The sequence below is a fragment of the Canis lupus genome, chromosome 35 (genome assembly GCF_048164855.1).
Source record: "Canis lupus baileyi chromosome 35, mCanLup2.hap1, whole genome shotgun sequence".
Taxonomy (NCBI): Eukaryota; Metazoa; Chordata; class Mammalia; order Carnivora; family Canidae; genus Canis; species Canis lupus.
The window spans coordinates 13,651,635-13,672,513 of NC_132872.1; the positions used below are offsets into that span (position 1 = coordinate 13,651,635).

General features: G+C 37.0%; 1 protein-coding gene across 10 annotated transcripts in view; it reads left to right on the forward strand.

Moving 5' to 3' along the window:
• The window catches only part of CFAP44 (cilia and flagella associated protein 44), a 126,489-nt gene that overhangs the window by 30,660 nt on the left and 74,950 nt on the right, over positions 1 to 20,879 (forward strand). For 9 of the 10 annotated variants that reach the window (XM_072811729.1, XM_072811732.1, XM_072811733.1 and 6 more), the window contains exons 9-16: positions 1,443 to 1,607; positions 3,539 to 3,694; positions 4,096 to 4,143; positions 4,890 to 4,989; positions 5,506 to 5,600; positions 8,795 to 9,004; positions 9,629 to 9,739; positions 13,587 to 13,748. In XM_072811729.1, the coding sequence (XP_072667830.1) occupies positions 1,443 to 1,607; positions 3,539 to 3,694; positions 4,096 to 4,143; positions 4,890 to 4,989; positions 5,506 to 5,600; positions 8,795 to 9,004; positions 9,629 to 9,739; positions 13,587 to 13,748 (1,047 nt within the window). The remainder of the gene's footprint in view (positions 1 to 1,442; positions 1,608 to 3,538; positions 3,695 to 4,095; positions 4,144 to 4,889; positions 4,990 to 5,505; positions 5,601 to 8,794; positions 9,005 to 9,628; positions 9,740 to 13,586; positions 13,749 to 20,879) is intronic. The other variant, XM_072811731.1, reaches the window with a different exon arrangement.

Below are 20,879 nucleotides of genomic sequence, written 5' to 3' on the forward strand. Positions count from 1 at the left end.
GGAGTCAAGGAGATAAGCCAAGAAGGAAGATGTTACTTTCATTTCATTATTAAGGACAAAAGGAAAAAGAAAGCTAGACGCGAGTGACCTTTCAGAAGGACCGGCCTGCCTGCCAGATGTTGGTGGCTTTGGGTGGTTTTGTCACTGGATGGAAGAAAGCAAGTCTAAATAAAGACTATCAAAAGTGAGCTGAGGTCTAATAGTAGGTGAAATAGGTAGAATGGATAGGATGAGTAGACTGGGGAGACAGAAAGACTGAGCAAATTAGTCTAGATGAAGGACATGGGATGCGGAATCCTGGAGCCAGCAGAAAAGAATTAGATCAGAGCTGCCCAAAGAATATTAGCCTGCACAGAAGCTCTGTGGAAATAGGACTTCCTGGATCAAATTCCTTTGTATCTAGGAATTCCTCTCAGTGATTTCCAATGGACACTTCTATGTTAAAGTCTCCTAGGGGTCCTAGAGATAAGAAACTTGTTTGATTTTTGTTTATCCAAGCATAGGCCTTGTGAGGCATGTTAGGACAGGAACTTTCGAGCCAGGGTTCCTGGTTTCAAATCCTGACTGCTATGGGTACTTTGTGCAAGCTACTTAACTGTTCTGTTCAGCGTTCCCCTTTGTAAAATGGGAATAATAATACTTGGGGCTCCTATTGGCCCATATGATTCCTTTGTGTGAGTGAGGATAACTGTCTTTTCCGGGAAAGTAAAGTGCCCAACCTGTGTAACTGTACTTAGTACCCCCAATAAATGTACCCCTTCATATGGGTTCTTAGGATTAAATAATGTATGTAAAATGCTCAAGCAGCACTTGGCAGAGTCAATACTTAATTAGTATGGCTTATTATGTAATACCAGTTAAGCCACCTAAGAACTAGTGTTTGGTGGTACATACTCGGGGAAGCGCTGGATTAAATGGATTAATAGGAGCTGGTCCCAGGTGATTATTCTTGTTTGAAACTGGATAGTATTATGCTATAATCTTCTGAGTTCACTAATGGCCTCATAATATTTTAAACATCCTGTGACATTTGATATGATCACTCTTAAAAAGTAGACTGTCGCCTATCAAGTGTTTAAACACGTCTCTAATTTTTCACCTGGTAATTCTGTTACTGGATTGTGGCTTTAAGAGATGTACAAAGGAAGCTATTACAGTTATATTTGAAAAATTACCAGCAGTGTACAGCCTAATCACAATGATGTAAACTATGCTGGGATTTCATATCATGCCAGGAAATACATTCAAACGTGATTAGTGATTTTTTTTTCTCAAGTAATGAATTTTTATTTCTAGGTTTCTTATTTTTCTATATTTATTTTTTTTACTTTTATAATCAAGAGATACGCTCTTTAAAAACAATTCTCACCTGCTATTTGAGGCATAAATATCCACGTTTGTCTGATTTAATGAACATTCCTTCCTTTCCGCATACCTGCCAGGTGCTCTCTGGGTCAGAGTGGGGCAACATGCTGTTGTGGGAAGGCGGCCTTATCAAAGTTGAGCTCTGTCGAGGGGCAAGGAAGTCTTGTCATCAAGGTCCCATTAACCAAATAGTGCTGGATGAGGGCGAAGTTATCACCATTGGGGCAGATGGATGTATTAGGGTAAGTTTTCTTGACACTTGGTCAGTAGCACCCACATCAAAACCTTCCCTGTTGGTTTGATCAGATTTTTCTTTCTCACAAAGGTCACTTTATGAAAGAGACAAAGAGTCATTTGCTCCCAGGCCAATCCATTTTAAATAATGCTTTCCTTGTGGTAAATGTTTAAATTTGAGTCAAAATTAATTTACAACATCTTAGCCGTGCATTTTCTGAGGGGACCTTTTGTTGTTTTGATTCTGTTGTTGAAATAGTAGTTTCAGAACATGAAAACCTATTTTAACAGAATATAAGCTGCGGATGCAGATGATCTTTCAAAATACACAGTATGAATGGAGAGTTTTCTAGCCAAGGTGCCAAACATTTTTTATTTTTTGAGGTTATCAATTAGAAATATGCTCAAAAGTGAGCTGATAGGGTTTGCCCGTGGATGCTCTCCTTTCCTTGCTCCTGACACTGGTGAGCTCACTTGTCCTCACCTATGGACACTGTCCTGTCCATAGTGTGGGCTAAGCTGGAACCCTGCTTCAGCATCTAAGTGCTCCTGGTTGTCCCCCACATTCATATATACATACCCTGCTGTTGCTGGCAAACCTGGAGGCTGGTGATTTGCCTTGTGGCCCTCATGGTACATATTCCTACTAGCACTTTTCATAAGAAAGTGGTAATATTCTCTGGGCATTCTATAGGAAGTATTGTTCTGAGAGGTAAGACTATATTTTTAAAAATAGTCTGGTCATTCTGTTGATCCCTACTGAGCTTATGATGTCTAATACACTATTTAAGCCATCTCTCTCCCAGGCTGTCTTCTTGCCATTGGCTTTTTGAGACCAAGTATACATTTTTTTTTTACATTTACCATATTAAAATTATTTTGTTAGATACTACTTACTGTTCTGGGAAATGTTTATGTCCTTTTGTTTGTCCTAGTATATTCGCTATGCTTCTAAGATATATACCACCCCAAAATGTCAAAATACCAACTGGAAGGAAACCTCAAGAGAAAAGAAGTTAAATACTTCACAGAGGGTCCCTTCATGAAAGCACTAATTTCTAAACTGACTTCTTTTAAAAATTTCATGCTAATCTCTTTAGTCTTTTACAAAGTAAATCTCTACATCTAATCCTTTAGGAAAAACTTACCCCAACTCCCAGGAGTTAGTCCAGTCTATGATCTGGGCTTCTTCCCCATGAGGCTAGTCTATGGGATAACACCAACCCTCCCCAAAGGCTGAGTTACTGAGTCTGGGTTAACAGGGTGGGGTGTGCTAATTGATCCATCCAGGGTGGGCTTTAGCACTTCACAGAGGAAGTCCTTCTCAATCTCTTTGCCTTATGAAATTGTGCTTCTTCATGCTTCCCATAGCATTTTCTTCTCTTGTCCTGGAACAACAATCCTTACCTGAATGGTACAGTCTAAATCAGTCTAAATGGTACGAGACACATTTTCTCATAAAGGACCTCATCTACATCCATTTTCTCTGCTTATAATGAAGAAGCAGAGAAATGTTGAATGATTCATGTTGAATCATTAAGAAGGCCCATTTCCCCTTTCCAGGGGCCCACTGGTAAAATCAAAACAGGGCTCATTATAGTGTCTCCCTGAACAACTGAACCATTTACTCCTTACAGACACTTTATATGCAGAAAGACCTGACAGATACCTTGACATAACATTTACTTTAGGCAAATTAGAATTCTTACTAGGCTGTATTTTCTCACTAATCTCTGTACATACAAAGGAAATTTGTTATCCCCATAGTTGGGAGCAATATCTCAGGGGACATATTTTGGCTGGTGTTCTCATTACACCAACTCACTAATTTGCATGAAACAAGAAGAAACAACTTTTGGGGGAAAAAAATCAGGGCCTTTTCTTATAGAAAATATAAATTCAGAAATTATTGATTTAAAGTATCTTCTTTATTTATAAGATCTGGGATTTTGAGACAGTAGACACTGCTGATTCTATTGATGAGACTGGATTGTTAGAGATCGAGCCCATTAATGAGCTTCAAGTAGGCAAGAATGTCAAACTCTTCTCTATGATAAAAATGAATGAAATTGGAAGTAACTTTTGGTTGGCTCAGGTAAGTTGTGTTCTTGTCTCTTGGCTCTTTTAAGTTACCTGGACATAAAATTAAAATAATATGATTTATTGTGACTGTAAGTCCATTTTACTATTAAGACTACTATTGATATGTCAACCAGGAATACCTGAATTTTGGTATTTAGTTGACCTGTATTTGATACACAGAAAACCAATTAGCATTCTTATTATATTAAATTGACTACATGTATTATGAATATGTTTCATTTATTGTGTATTCTAATATATATATATAGAAGTTGCTTTTGTTAAATTTCAATCATACTTTAAAACATGTAAGCTCTTGGTATTATTGTTTTCCTTTAAATCACGGGAATAAAATTCCTTTCATTTGATATAAGTTAAAAATAATAAACTAATATTAGGTATTTAATTTTTTAGGATGCCAGCGGAGCCATATGGAAGCTAGACCTTAGTTTTTCAAATATTGTAAGTTGTCCATTTTTCTTATTTTTCCCTAATTTTTATAACAAAGGTCTATTATTCTCCTTATTTAAAAGATACTTTTTCTTTCTTCATATTTGATCATTGTTCCCATGAAAAACTTGTCCAACATGTCCTAGTCCTGAGAATGTATTATCTCCCTCTCTGCTTTTGCATAAAAAAGGAACTATCTCAGCAAAATTTAACCAGAAAAGTGGCAATAGCAATGCCTAATGTTATCTAGTGCTTTACAGTTGCCATAAACTTAGTGGTATTTTCATTTCTATCATCTCCTGTCCTCACAGCTACCCTGATAAACAGGTAGACAGTTGCCATCACCTCATTTTACTGGTGAAGAAATGGAAAGCCTTCAAGCCAGTACTGTTTCTCCTAATTCTAAAGTCCACCACTCTTTCTAGCCCATTTTGCTTTTTTTTTTTTTTAATTATTATTTTAGAGATGGGGGAAGAGCAGGGGGAGAGGGAGAGGGAGAACCTCAAGCAGGTGCCATGCCCAGTTTGGGGGCTTGGTCCTACCACGCTGAGATCATGACCTCAGCGGAGACCAAGAGTCAGATGCTTAACTGACTTCAGCCACCCAAGTGCCCTAGCCTATTATGCTTTTAAAAATTTCTATTCAGATAAAATCACACATGTGTTATTAGGCTCTAGTTATATTTTTAAAAACTTGACCTTAATTTGATTTTAACTAATCTTTGAGATCTACTAGGATATCTGTATTTTTATTATCAGACCCAAGATCCAGATTGCCTCTTCTCCTTCCATTCTGGAGCCATCGAAGCCTTGGCAGTCTCTCCCCTCACTTACCTTATGGCCACTACTGCCTTGGATTGTGAGTAGGAACTCTAAATGAAAATCTGTGATTTTTTTTGTTTTCCACACAAAATTTTATATGTGTTTGATGAAAAGCATTTGAGAACTTTTCCAAAAGGTAAGTCTCTTGATGCAAGTGAGGTGGGTTTTTGTGGAGGGCAGAGGAACTGAAGTACAGCGCCTTGGTTGTTGTGAAAGTTTGAAGGACGTAGTCAGTTACTCATGAAGATGCCATTCATTTTGGTCTTATCCACATTTGTGTTTTCCCTATTTTTTTCACCTTGTTTCTTCCTTCTTGATGCATGGCGAATCTTTTGTGGGCTGTGCAAGGTGAAATTAATCTGAGTCAGTCATCAATTGTTTGCCTTATTGTCCATGCTTACAAATTACCTGCTTGAGGATATATATGTAAATTTTTGACTAAAGAAAGCCTAATAGATTATTAATTGATTTATTTATGAAATTTCTTGTTATAATGTTTAACATGTTAAATGAGCAAAAGTTATTTAAGAAAAAAAAAACTATCTTTCTGTAGGCTCTGTTCGAATCTATGATTTTGCCAGCAAAACTCCTTTGGCTCAGATGAAATTCAAACAAGGAGGTACTGCCCTTGCTTGGGTGCCCCGACTGGTGAGTTAATGATAATGAACTTCTACTGTAATCTATTGGTAAATACGGTATATCAGTGCTATTTCTTGGAAATATGTCTTATGACTCGACTTTAGAGAAGGATAAACAGTTTATTCACTCAGAATGTGATAGAAATCGTATCATGACCTTGCTTTGTTGTTTTGGTCCTGTTTTAATGAAACTCTATTTTTATGCCATCTGCAGGTTACTAATTCTTCCATGTTATAAAATAATTACTCAACAGAACTTTGTGTATCTCTCCTTTATCTCACTGTGATTTCATTTCTTCTATTTATATTTACAGCAAGCCTGATGCTGGATCTTTTCTAGCTTCTGGGAATAGAGAATGAACAGAAAGGCAAAAATACCTGCCCTCATACATCTTACACTTTAGTGGGAGAGAGGAGGCATAAATGCACAATAAAGAAAAATAAATAACATATGTGATATGTTAGATAATGATAAGACCCATGGAAAACAATCTAGGCAGAGATAGGGAGTTGTTCTAGTTATCCATTGCTATGTAATGAGCTATTATAAGATGTAGTGGCATAAAATAGCAGTCATTTTATTTTGCTCATATACTCTCTGGATTGGGAAATCAGACAGATGACAACAGGAATGGATTGTCTCTGGTTCATCGTGTCTGAGGCCTGGAATCACATAAAGGCTTCTTTATCATCAGTCTGGCACCTGGGTTGAAGGCTGGGTTGAGCTGGGCTGTCAGTAGGAGTACCTCTCTACATAATAACCTCTTCATGTGGCTCGAGCTTTGTCACAGCATGATGGCTTCACAGCAGTCACACACTTCTTATATGGCAGCTCAGGGCTCCAAGATCTTGGCCTGTTCCGATAAACAGGCCAATGCTGGTGGCCTTGTAGGACCAGCCTGGAAGTCCCATGATGTCAGCTGTACCGTACTCACTTGAGTGAAGCAGTCACAAGTTCCACTCAGATTCAAGGAGAGGAGGGACTTAATTGCCATCTCTGGGAGGCATGCCAAAGAATTTGCAGCTATGTTTTAAAAATATCATGGGAGTATTTGGAGAATGTTTTATCCTTGCTGTTTTGGGTTGAAATCAAAGAGAAAATGTTCCAGGGCCAAAATAAAGGCGGAAATGGCTGGAATAGAGGAGAATTTCATGATGGAATCAAGACCAGAAGGAGAACTCTGGCTAGGGAATAGAGGTAGGACAATGATAAGGTTAGAACAAGGAGAAACCATAGAGTGTTTGTCTTCCTGAATCTGACTGACTCTTCATCCCCCTTCATTTACACTCTTACCTGAAGTGTTTAAAATACAGCCATGTAATTAAATCATTTATTCAGATGGTTGTGCAATGTCCATAGAATTGTTTCCTTTTTCAGCCTCCTATGCAAGTAATGATCATTGAATAGCACGCTAGAATTGAAATGCCCCTTCTTTATACCCTCTTGCTTCTCTAGAAAACTCCGTATCTTTATGACTTAGCTCAAGTCAAACATCCTCTCCTGTGCATAGCACTCTGTGGGACTCTACCTTCAGATAGAGCTAGGTACTCCTTTCTCTGTGATTTTTTTAATTTAATTTTTAATTTTTATTTATTTATTTTTAAAGATTTTATCTATTTATTCATGCAAGACAGAGAGAGAGGCAGAGACACAGGCAGAGGGAGAAGCAGGCTCCATGCAGGGAGCCTGACGTGGGACTCGATCCCAGGACTCCAGGATCACACCCTGGGCTGAAGGCAGGCGCCAAACTGCTGAGCCACCCAGGGATCCCTGTGATTTTTTTTTTAAAGGATTATGTATATACCAATTTTATGACCCTTATCACAATGTACTATGATGAATTGCTTTATGTCTCTTTCCAACCAGACTGCTCTTCATGGGTGACAACTACTCTTTATTCTTTGAATTTCTAGTGCTTCTATGGTAGGTTTAGACACACAGCAAGTACTGAGTGAACAACATTCAACTGGAGTTGAATGGAGTATGGTTTTCCTATTACCAAGACTCTCCTAATGACCTGGGCTCAGCAATGATCACTCTGTTCTAAAGAATATCAAGGCTCTCGCCTTTTTCATAAATGCCTCCCAAGACAGCAGATTTATTATATTCAGACATTGCTAGATTTCTTTCTCCAGCCCAGACTTCTCTGAGCTGCAGACTATATGTCCTCCCCATTTTGAGATCTCCAGGGGATCTCAAACCCAATATGTCCAACACTAGATTCATGATACCCTGCAGGCCTCCACTCAGTCCCCTCCAAAATGATAATAGCAACAACAAACCACACATGCACTTGGCTCCCTTCCACTGTTTCCTATCTCAGTAAATGTTTCAGTCATCTTTGACACCTCCCTCTACCCCCCTCCCCCATATTCAGGTGTCACCAAATAGGGTCATTATAGCTCTCTCTAAACTATGCCCATATCTCTCCTCTCCGTGATGCTACCTCAGACCAAGTGACCACAATCTCTTTAAAGGTCTCCCTGCATCCTATCTAAGCCATCTCAGTTCTGTTTTGCAGCTAAGATGACTTTTCTGAAATAGCAAATCTGATCATGTCAGCTCCTACACACACACCAAAACCCCCAACTAAAAACCTTTCAATGGCTTCCCATTGCTCTTGGGATGAAGACCATCCTTAATGTAATATGTAAGCCACTTTGTGACCTAGGGCTTGCTTATCTCCCTCTTTAGCCTCTCTTCTGCCACACGACCTTTGCACAAGCTATGTCTTCTCCCAGAAATACTTCTCCCATCTTCCTGAACTTAATTTCTGGATATCCTTCTGGTCGCAGCTCCACCATCTCTTCCCTAAGAAAGCCCTCCGTCTAGGTCCACTTTCTTTGTTTAATGCCCTCATAGATTGTTTCTTTCCTTTAGCATTTATTTCTGTTCATATTTTACACTCATCTGCGTGGTGTCCTCCCACTAGACCTAAATTCTATGAAACCAGGAACAAACCGTTTATGCTCACCCTTGAGTTGCTGGTGATAGGTGCCTGGCACTTGGTAGACAGACATTCCACCAACATTTGCTCCTCAAGTGTTTGAATTGCCATTATTTACTCAGAAAGTAGTATAAGGAATTACCAATGAGCAGTCAATGTTAAATCATTTGGCTAAATAAAATACAGAGTTATCTGTTATGTAATACCTTTCTTAATCAACTAATTTGGAATTTGTTACATTTAATTTTTATCCAAGGTAAGCTACAATGGAGCACAGATTATCGTAGGATTCGAAGATGGCGTTGTTCGAGTTCTCGAGCTTTATGATCCAAAAAGGCTCACAGTTTTTGCAGGACGGAAGAAAGTATCTGATGCAGATATTAGTTTGAAGCAGGTTTTCAAACCCCATACTGCTCGTGTCACTGCTTTAGCTTATGAACGTGATGGAGAAATTCTAGCTACAGGGGTGAGTGCTACATTTCCTTTTGTTTCCTATTGAGCTTTCATGGTTAAAATTACCTTATTCATCTTCCTATTTGATGATAACTTATGTGCTAATGTACATTTTAGAGAAAAATCCATAGTTTGCTTTATGTTCATATTCTTTCAGTATAGTCTGTGCATGACATTTTAAAATTTTCTTAAAAATTGAGTTTTAATGCTTATTTAAAATGAATAGAAATTTTCAGCTGGGAGTTATGATCATGTTTCATGTATAATCAATACATAAAACCTAGGCATGTTCTTATATAGAATTGCCATAAGTGAAGAGAATAACCATGTACATTTTTAATGCATTAATAGGTGAGCATATTACTTTGTGGAATTTTTTTTGTGACTTAATCTATGGACAAGTACAGTGATCATTTTTTCAGAAACACATCCCGGAACACTTGGTTTGTCAAATGTTCCCATGGGGGAAATAAAGCAAATATTTGAAATAATTTTCCAAGAATAATCTGAGATATGATTGTTGTGAGTATAAATATACATATTTATATGTATACTATAGCTTTTAAGTGCTGCTCTGTACTCTGTGGAATAGATTTCAAAAAACCCCATATTTGTTGGATATTTCTCTTTTTCTTAGAGTGAAGATCAAACTGTCTTCTTCTTTGAGGTAGAAAAGGATTATAAGCCCATAGGGTATATTACTACTCCTGGACCTGTTTGCCAGTTAATATGGTCTCCAAACTCCCATGTAAGTAATTCTTATTTGTCTTTGTGTGTAAATCTCAACTACTGTGTAATAAAGTGATCTGGATTAAGTCCTGATCTCATTTGATGCCTCTAATTTCCCTAAGTTTAAGCATAGGATAACCCAGTCATCTGAATGTTGATTGAATGTCTAAACCAGGTGCTGTCCTGGGTTCTAGGATAATAATACTGATTGAACTGCACAGAAGTGTTGTCAGAATTATTGAAATAACATCTATAATCTGCTTTAAACTCTTCTAAGGAAAAGGACTGTGACAAAATAGTATCTAGAAAAAACTTTAATTAACAAAGACTCATATTTTCATCCTTGCTAGGCACTGATGATGGATTTAATAAGCAATACAAAATAATATCTCTTGAAAAAGAAAAAAAATACACCTATTTAAGAAGTTAAAGAACTGTCACAGAACAATACAAGGTTTCACAAGGGAATTTGTGACTAAAATATCAGTATGGCCATATGTGCTGTGAATGTAGATTAGGGAAATCTCAAGAAGGGAATAAGTTAACATAAATTGTTATTTTGTATTATTTTACCTTAATCTTGAGGAAATGGTAGGATTTGGGTCCTTGGAGAGAAGGGTGAGTGCAGGTGGTTTGGGTGAAAAAAAAATGAAAGCTGCAAAGGGAGCTCTGTGTTAAAACATGAACACAATGTGTGATATTATGGGCATCCTTTAATAATTTCTCAAGATTCAAAGCCAAAACACCAAGAGTTAGGAATGGTGGGTGGAAGGGGGTGATTGTGACTACAAAAGTGGCATATTGAAGAAGATCCTTATGGTGATAGGATAGTTTTGCATCTTGATTGTGGTGAATGGTTCCATGCATCTACACACGTGATAAAATGACATAGAACTATACACAATTCTATATTAATGTCATTTCCAAGTTTCGATATTGTTGTATAAGAGGTAACCAATGGGAGAAACTAGGTGAAGGGTATATGATTCCTCTCTCTACTATCTTTGCCACTTCCTGTGAATCAATAATTATTTAAAAATAAGAAGCTAGAATTTTTTTTAAATAGACATAAGAGACCAAAACTCCTAACATAATTCAAAAGTTATTTCAGGCAGTGCTGCTAGTTAGTGCTTATATTTCTATTATTTGGGAATTACTAATGTCAAAATAAGTTACCCCCATTTCACAATATGTACGTGTATTGAACCATCACGTAGTACACTTTAAACTTATACAATGTTATATTTCTGTTTTATTTCAATAAAGATGGGGGACAAAGGTAAATTACCATGTGTAACTGATAGGCTGCATATTTCAGTCGTCCAACTAGCCATCACTGTCAGCTTCCACAAGCTCTCAATGGTCAGATCTCCTGCCTTCCTGGAAGCACTAAACTTCTGTCCACTATTTATAATTTGTGTTTCCAATAAGGATGCACCACATGTACACACAGAATCACTCTGCCTCCCGCTGCCATGCGGGATGAGCACTGGGTGTTATGCTATATGTTGGCAAATTGAACTCCAATAAAAAATTTTTTTAAAAAAATGAATCCCTCTGCCTGCCGTGATTACCACCATGATCACTCTGGGCAATAGTGTGAAGTTGCAGAGGAGGCAGATGAGAGGCAGGTGGATCTATTGGGCAACTGTGCTCCAGACATGTGACCAGAGTTTGAAAGACTGCAGACAAGAACTATATAGGAGGTAGAATTGACAAAATTTGGTGATCTTTTGAATTTCTGGGGATAGTTTTGAGCTGTCTAAATGAAACACGTGAGTTTCCCTAAGACATGTTCTTTTGCCTGCCTTGTTCTGGGACCACTGTTCTCTTCTGTTGCTCTAACCAGAAAATCCTGAGAATCATTCCAGTCTCCTCCCTACCTCTAACCACCCTGCCCTTCATTGGTTCACCAAGCTTCTTTGATTATGCATCATAAACATCCTTGCTTCCTCTTTGATATCCTAGATGCAGACATAATACTACACATAAAAGCATTCAGATAAATGAAAATGAAGTGAAAAATAATGGGCCATTCGGAGGAAAGTAACAAACCCCATTCCCACAAAGTTTAGAGTTACGTAAATGCTTTAAGGCAAAGGCCCAGCAGAATGTCAGGCTCACTTTTCTGCATTTCCCTTTTCTCTGGGATCATATCCCCTCAAGTCCTAATTGTTCTTGTAGCTTTGAACTTCAACTTTTGTCTCCTCATCTTTGCAAGAATCCCTAAAGCTCTAGGACACAGCATTCTGTCTGGCTTCTAAGTCTCATGTAAACTGTTGGTGATTTGTCCTTAGGAGGAAAAGCTGCAGAGGAATCCTTCACCTTCCTACTACCCCAAATAAAGTCCCGTTACCTCTGCATCCACCTTCCCTCTTCCCTTTATTATGATAGAGATGCCCTCTCCCTTCCCAAAAGTCCCATTCCGTCTCCTGTCCTTTGGGTTGTACTCTCTCCCACTTTTTTCAAGATTTCATTCTTCTTATTTTCCCTTTTCCATCGTATAAATGTAACCTCACCTGTTTACTGGACCATTTCCATCAATATTTAAATATGTTCAAGTATCTCCCATGAACAAAAAGTAAATTCCTTGACTTTCTGTTCTTCTGTAGTTACTGTCACATCTTTCTCTTCTGACTTTTCCAAGAGGATTGATTATTCCTATGGACTCTTAACTATTTCTAGGCTCATCACTCCACCAAATCATCTTCTGTAAAGACACCAGTGATATCCATTTAACATTTTCAGTTCTTGTTTTTCTTGACCTCTTGGCATCATTTGACTCTGTTGACCCTTACTTTCTCTTTGAAATATCATCTCCCTTTGACATATGTGACATTATGCTCTCCTCGTTCCCTCTTCTACATCTTGCCATTCCTTTTCAGCCTCCTTCACACAGTTGCTGAGTATTGTTTCCCTAACGCTCTGTCCCAATCTCTCTTCTCACTCTTTCTCTTGATTTAGGTGATACCACCCAAGCCCATAACTCCCTTGTAAGTGAAAAATGTGCCATAGGATATTTATACATGATATTTCCTTTGTATAGCATACTCCCTCAAACCTTCCCCTTACTTATTGTGTAATTGTCTTTACTCCTCCTCCACATTGAGGCTTAGATACCATCTTCTCAGCCTCCTTTGCTCTTATGGCATCTCTGTAACACTTGTTGCAGTTATACTTTACATTTATTTATAGGATTTGTTAAATGACAGGCTCTCTTGAGGGAAGTAAGCTCCTTAGCACCAGACACTGTGTTTTTCTTTTACAATTTTACCCCTAGCCCACCACAAAATGCCAAATACAGAGCAGATACATAATAAATAATTACAGAATGATATAACTGAGTGAAGAAATATTTTGAATAATGGGTCTATGGAATATCAAGATGGGGACTTCCCATACACGATTAAATATGTGATTTTGGAGATCAAGAGAGTGATCTGGCCTGGAGAGTAATTAATTTGGAATCTAATTGTGCATGAGTGGGAATGAAGTGTTAGGTTGGCTGTAAGATTTCCAAGGGAATGTTTATGGAGTGAGAAAAGAGGGAACAAAACAAAAACCTTGGGAACATCCACATTTAATGAACTTGGGCAGATAAAGAATGATCCACCAAAGGCTGCTGAAACTGGATATGCCATCCACACACTGCACATTTTCCTTGGCAGTCCCAATTTTAATATTCTGCTTATTGAGCTAACATATTTCAAGCTGTATTTTTGGCTCAGAAAACATGTTGCAGCATCAATAAGAAACAAATCCTAAATCTAATCTTAACACTTAACTTATTAATGATAATAATAGGTGTTAATAATTCTAAAACTTCACCTAAATGTAAATGATATGTTAATCCTTCTTTTTTTTAGCCTGACAGTACTTTACTGATTATCTGTGAGAATGGCTATGTTCTTGAAACTCCATATCCAACCATAAAAGAGGAAGAGGAAAATCGTGATGTTGTTTCCTATGAAATCAAAGACATGCACATAAAATGTTTTCATTTCTCAAGTGTCAAATCTAAGACTCTGGTATGAGATATCCTTGAAGCGTTATCTTCTAATAAGTTTTTTTTTTTTTCTTGGAATATAATGTCTTTTTGTCTTCAAGTTTCTATTTAAATTCCAGTTAATATGCAGTGTAATATTAGTTTCAGGTATACAATATAGTGATTCAACACTTCTATACATCACCTGGTGCTCATCCCAACAAGTGCCCTCCTTAATCTCTCACCTATCTAACGTATTCCCTCCCTCACCTCCCCATTGGTAACCATCAGTTTGTTCTCTGTAGTTAAGAGTTGGTTTCTTGGGAGTGCCCAGGTGGCTCAGTCAGTTAAGCATCTGACTCTTGATTTCTGCTCAGGTCATGATCTCAGGATTGTGAGATAGATCTCGCTGGGCTTCATGCTGGGTATGGAGCATGCTTAAGATTCTCTCTTCCTCTCCCTCAGCTCCCCCCACCCCCCACCAAAGAGTCTGTTTCTCTTCTTTCCCCCTAGGTTCATTTGTTTTGTTTCCTAAATTCTACGGATGAGTGAAATAATATGCTATTTGTCCTTAACTGACTTACTTCACTTAGCATAATATTCTCTAGCTCCATCTACATCATTGCAAATGGCAAGATTTCATTTTTTTATGGCTGAGTAATATTCCACTGTATAAAAGTGCTGATGAAATAGAAGAAGACGACATTTACTCTGACTTTGGAGAGCTGATAAGCTGGTAGGAAGCAGCTGACTGTATTAGAAGGCAGTAATGAGCAGATACTAAGATCACAGTACAAAGAGAATAATTTTAGGGGTGTGGAGTGAAACAAATATATGATTTTGATGGAGGGGTGAAAGGGGATCAAAGATGACTACATAGAAGGGACATTTATTACCAAAAAAAAAAAAAAGAGAGAGAGAGAGAGAAGAATTTTTGAGAGGATGAGAAAGGAGAGGAAGGCGATAAGGACTGGAATAACATCCTGAGGGAAGGCAGAGTTGTAAGAGTTTCTGGTGTCTTCAGAAAATGAAGAACAGAATGGAATATCTTCAGAAAAAGAAGAATGGAAAATGAGGAACACAGTGTGTTGGAGGAATGTGGAAGAAATGTGTGACCAACCCTCGGGCTCCTTAGATACCATCCAAGAGGTTTCAGTTTAATTCTAGACAATTGAGATCCATCGTGGGCCCTTTGTCGCTATTCTGTTTTCCCCACCTGTTCTCTGAAGAAATTTTTATTCTTGGTGTATAGCTGACACACAATGTTACGTTACTTTCAGCGGCACAACATAGTGATTCAACAGGCCTACACGTTATGCTGTGTTCACCACAAGTGTAGCTGCCACCTGTCACCATATGGCACTTTTATTCCTGTGACTTACTCTGTAACTGGAAGCCGGTATCTCCCATGCTCCTTTTTTGCCTAACCCCCACTTCTTCCCATCTCGCAACTATTAGTTCTCTGTATTTAGGGGTCTGATTCTGCTTTTTGTTCATTGGTTGGTTGATTTGTTTCTTTAGATTCCACATTTAAGTGAAATCATATGGTAATTGTCTTTCTCTATTTGATTTATTTCACTTAGTGTAATACTCTCTAGGTCCATTCATGCTGTCCGAATGCCGCATCTCTTCCTTTTTTTTTTTTTTTTTTATAGTGGAGTGATGTTTGTATGTCTACTACTGCCTCTTTATCCATTCCTTCATCAACAGACACTTGGGTGGCTTCCATATCTTGGCTGTTGTAAATAATGCTGCAGTAAACATGGGGGGGGGTATATATTTTTGCATTAGTGTTTTTGGTTTCTTTGGGTATATACCCAGGAGACATGATTGGATCATATGGTATTTACATTCTTAATTTTTTGGAGAATCTCAACACTGCTATCCACCGTGGTTGCACCAATTTACATTCCCACCAACAATGCACAGGGGTTCGTTCGTTCGTTCGTTCGTTCGTTCCTTCCTTCCTTCCTTCCTTCCTTCCTTCCTTTTAAATATTTTATTTATTTATTCATGAGAGAGAGAGAGAGAGGCAGGCAGAGACACAAGCAGAGAGAGAAGCAGGCTCCATGCAGGGAGCCCGACGTGGGACTCGATTCCGGGTCTCCAGGATCAGGCCCTGGGCTGAAGGCGGCGCTAAACCGCTGAGTCACCCAGGCTGCCCCAGGGGTTCCTTTCTCTTCATATCCTTGCCAGCACTTATTTCTTGCTGTTTTGCTTCTAGCCATTCTGACAGGTGTAAGGTGATATCTCACTGTGGTTTTGACATGCATTTTGCTACTGATGAATAGTATTGAGCATTGTTCATGTGTCTGTTGGCTGTCTATATGTCTTCTTGGAAAAAAGTCTATTTAGGTCCTCTGCCCATTTTTAAAATTGGATTTTTTTTTTTTTTGGTGTTGAGTTGTATAAGTTCCTTATATATTTTGGCTATTAATCTCTTACCAGCTATATTATTTGCAGATATCTTCCCCTATTCACTGGATTGCCTTTTGTCTTGGTTTCCTTTGCTGTGCAAAATCTTTCTTCTTCTTCTTCTTTTTCCTCCTCCTCTTCCTCTTCTTCTTCTCTCTACTTCTCTCTTCTTCTCTCTTCTTCTTCTCTCTTCTTCTCTCTTCTCTCTTCTTCTTTTCTTCTTTCTTCTTCTTTTTGGTGTAGTCCTGATATTTTATTTTTGCTTTTATTTTCCTTGCCTGAGGAGACATATTTAGAAAAATCTTACAACCCATCTCAGAGGCATTACTACCTATGTTTTCTTCTAGGAGTTTTATGGTTTTATACCTCACAATTAGGTTTCCAATCCACTTTGAATTCATTTTTACATATGGCATAAGAAAGTGGCACAGCTTTTTTTTTTTTTTTGCATATAGCACTCCAGTGTCCAGTTTTCTCAGCACAATTGTTGAAGAGACTCTTCCCCATGTATATTCTTACTTCCTTTGTCATAGATTAAGTGAACATATAAATTGGGCCTATTTCTGGACTATTCTGTTAAATTGATCTATGTCTATTTTTTTTGTGCCAGTACTATTCTGTCTTGATTACCACAGTTGTAATATATCTTAAAATCTGAGACTGTGATACTTCCAACTTTGTTTTTTCTGTCTCAAGACTGAGTTAGCTATCTGGGTCTTCTGTGGTCCTATATAAATTCTAATATTATTGATTCCAGTTCTATCTATAAAAATTACAGAATTTTTAATAGGTAATTTTGATAGGGATTGCATTGAATCTGTAGGTTGCTTTGGGCACTATGGAAATTTTAATAATATTAATTGTTCTAATCTATGAGCATAGAATATTTTTCCGTTTGTTTTGTCTTCAGTTTTTTTCATCATTTTTTATAGTCAGAATATAGGTCTTTCACCTCTTTGGTTAATTTTATTCCTAGGTATTTTATTCCTTTTGGTGTAATTGCAAATAAAATTATTTTCTTAATTTCTCTTTCTGCTAGTTCATTCTTAGTATATAGAAACATAACTAATTTCTGTGTATTAATTTTGTGTCCTGCAACCTGACTGAATTCATTTATTATTTCTAATTTTTTTGATGAAGTCTTTAGAGTTTGCTATGTATAGTATCATGTCATCTACACATAGATACAGTTTAACTTCTTCCTTGCCAAAATGGATGTCTTTAATTTCCCATCTGATTGAAGTGGCTAGGACTTTCAGTACTGTGTTGAATAAAAGTGGCAAGAGTGAATATCCTCATCTTATTTCTGATCTTAGAGGTAAAGTTATTTCACTATTGAGTATGATATTAGCCATAGGTTTTCACATATGGTTTTTATTATGTTGAGGTATTTTTTTTCTCTAAACTCACTTTGTTGAGAATTTTTATCATGAACAGATGTTGAATTTTGTTAAATGTTTTTTCTTCATCAATTGAGATTATATGATTTTTATCTTTTGTTCTGTTAATGTGTATCACATTGACTTGTGAATATTGAACCATCCTTGCATCTCAAGGATAAATCCCATTGCTTATGGTGAATGATCCTGATAATGTATTATTGAATGTGGTTTGCTAATATTTTGTTGAGGATTTTTGTATCTATGTTCATCAAGCATTTTGGCCTGTAGCTTTCTTCTTCTTCTTCCTTCTTTCTTCTTGTCTTTGGTTTTGGTATCAGGATAATACTGGCCTCTTAAAATGTACCTGGAATCTTTCCATACTCTTTCATTTTTTGGAAATAGTTTGATGAGGAGAAGTAATAAGTCTTAAATTTTTGGTAGAGTTCACCTATGAATCCATCTGGTCCCAGGCTTTGTTTTTTGGTAGTTTTTAAAAAATATAACTGATTCAATTTTATTTCTAGTAATTGGTTGTTCAGATTTTCTCTTTCTTCCTGATTCAGTTTTGGAAGATTGTATGTTTCTAGTCATTTATCCACTTCTTCTAGGTTGTCCAATTTTTTGGCATATAATTTTTCACAATATTCTCTTATAATTCTTGTATTTCTATGGTGTTGTTTGTTACTTTTTCATTTTTGATTTTATTTATTTAGATCTTTTCTCTTTTTTATTGATGAGTCTGGCTAAAGTTTTATCAGTTTTGTTTTTCCTTTGAAAGAACCAGCTCTTGGTTTCATTGGTATTTTCTATTTTTTAAAAGTCTGTATGCCATTTATTTCTGCTCCAATTTTTATTATTTCCTTCCTTCCTTCTTACCTTGGACTTTGTTCTTTTTCTAAAAGTTCTTTTACATGTCAGGTTAGGTAGTTTATTTGAACTTTTCCTTATTCTTGAGATAGGCCTGTACTGTTGAAAAATTTCTTCCTTAGAATTGCTTTCACTGCATCCCAAAGCTTTTGGAGAATTGTTTACATTTTTGTTTGTCTCCCACGTATTTTTTTCATTTCTTGTTTGATTTCTTCATTGACCCATTGGCTGTATGTTTGGCCTCCATGTGTTTGTAGTTTTTCCACTTTTTTTCTTGTGATTTCTAGGGTTTTTTTTTTTTTTAAGATTTTATTTATTTATTCATGAGACAGAGAGAGAGAGAGAGAGAGAGAGAGAGACATAGGCAGAGGGAGAAGCAGGCTCTCTGCAGGGAGCCTGATATGGGACTTGATCCCAGGACCCTGGGATCATGACCTGAGCCAAAGACAGATGCTCAACCACTGAGCCATCCAGGTGGCCCATGATTTCTAATTTCATAGTGTTGTATAGTGTTGCATAGTGTTGTGATTGCAAAAGAAACATATGATTTCAGTCTTCTTAAATTGACTGAGACTTGTTTGTGGCCTGACATGATCTATCCTGGAGAATGTTCCATGTACAGTTGAGAAAATGTATACTGTGCTGTTTATGAATGGAATGTTCTATATATATTAAGTCTATCTGGTCTTATGTGTCATTCAAACACACTATTTTCTCATGGGTTTTCTGCCTGGATGATCTATGTTGGATGTAAACGAAGTGCTAAAGTCCCTTACTATTATTGTATTGACAATTTCTTCCTTTATATCTCTTACTATTTCCTTTGTGTATTTAGATGCTCCAATGGGGGCACATAGATATTTGCAATTGTCATATTCTCTTGTTGGATTGATCCCTTTGTCATTATATAATGTCCTTCTCCATCTGTTTTTATAGTCTTTATTTTAAAGTCTATTTTGTTTGATAGGACTTTTACTACCCCAGCTTTTTTTCTGCATTCGTTTACATGGAATATCATTTTCCATCCCTTTACTCTCAGTCTGTATGGATCTTTAGGGTTGCAGTGAGTTTTTTGTAGGCAGCATATAGATAAGTCTTTTAAAAAATTATTATCTTTTGATTGGAGAATTTAGACCATTTACATTTAAAATAATTACATATGTACTTATTGTCATTTTGTTAATTGTTTTCTGGTTGGTTTTTGTAGTTCTTCCTGGTTCCTCCTTTTCTTGCTCTCTTTGTTTGTGATTGACAGTGTATAGTGTCATGCTTGGGTGTTTTCCTCCATTTTTTGTGTATCTAGTATAGGCTTGTGGCTACTATGAGTTTCATATGTTGCATCCTAAGTATATAGTAGTCTATATTTAAATGGATGTCATTTAAGTTCAAACACATTATAAAAAAAACTTATTTTTTATACTCCCCCCCTCCATATTTTATGTATATGTCATATTTTACATGTTTTAATTCATAATTTTTTCCTAATTATGGCCTTTTTTTTCTACTTAAATCTCTTTCACATTTTTGGAAGGCCAGTTTAGTGATGATAAGCTCCTTTAATTTTTCTTTGTCTGGAAAACTTTTTCTCCTTTTATTCTGAATTTGATAACCTTACCAGGTAGAGTATTCTTGATTTTTGTTTTTCATTTCAACACTTTGAATATATAATACCACTCCCTTCTGGCCTGCAAAGTTTCTGCTGAAAAACTGGCTGATAGTCTTATTGGGTTTCCCTTGTACATAACTTTTTGCTTCTTCCTTGCTACTTTTATAATTCTCTATATATCCTTAACCTTTGACATTTTAATTATTATGTGTCATGGGTTCATCTTGTTTTAAACTCTCTGTGCTTCCTAAACCAGGATGTCTGTTTCTTTCCCTAGATTAGTGAAGTTTTTAGCTACCATGTCTTCAAATGAGTTTTCTGCCCCTTTCTGTCTCTCTCTCTCTCTTCGGGAACCCCCCTATAATGTGAATGTTTGTTGGCTTGATATCTAAGAGATCTCTTAACTTATCCTGATTTTTTCCCCCTGCTGTTCAGTATGGGTGCTTTCCATTACCCTATGTTTCAGATCTCTTCTCCATTCTTCTGTATCTACTACCCTGTTGATTCCCTCTAGTAGTTCTGCCCCCCCACTCACTTCAGTTATTGTATTCTTCATCTCTGATTCTTTTTTATATTTTCCACATCTTTGTTGAAGGCCTACTGAGTTATTTTACTCTTTTCTCCAGCTTGGTGAGCATTTTATGATCATTGGTTTAAACTCTTTATTAAACCTATTGCTTATCTCCTTTTTAATTTAGTTCTCTTTTGGAGGTTTTGTCTTGTTCTTTCTTTTCTTTTTTTTTTTTTTTAAAGATTTTATTTATTTACTCATGAGAGACAGAGAGAGAGAGAGAGAGAGAGACAGGCAGAGGGAGAAGCAGGCTTCATGTAGGAAGCCCAGTGTGGGATTTGATCCCGGGTCTCCAGGATCAGGTCCTGGGCCTAAGTCGGCACTAAACCACTG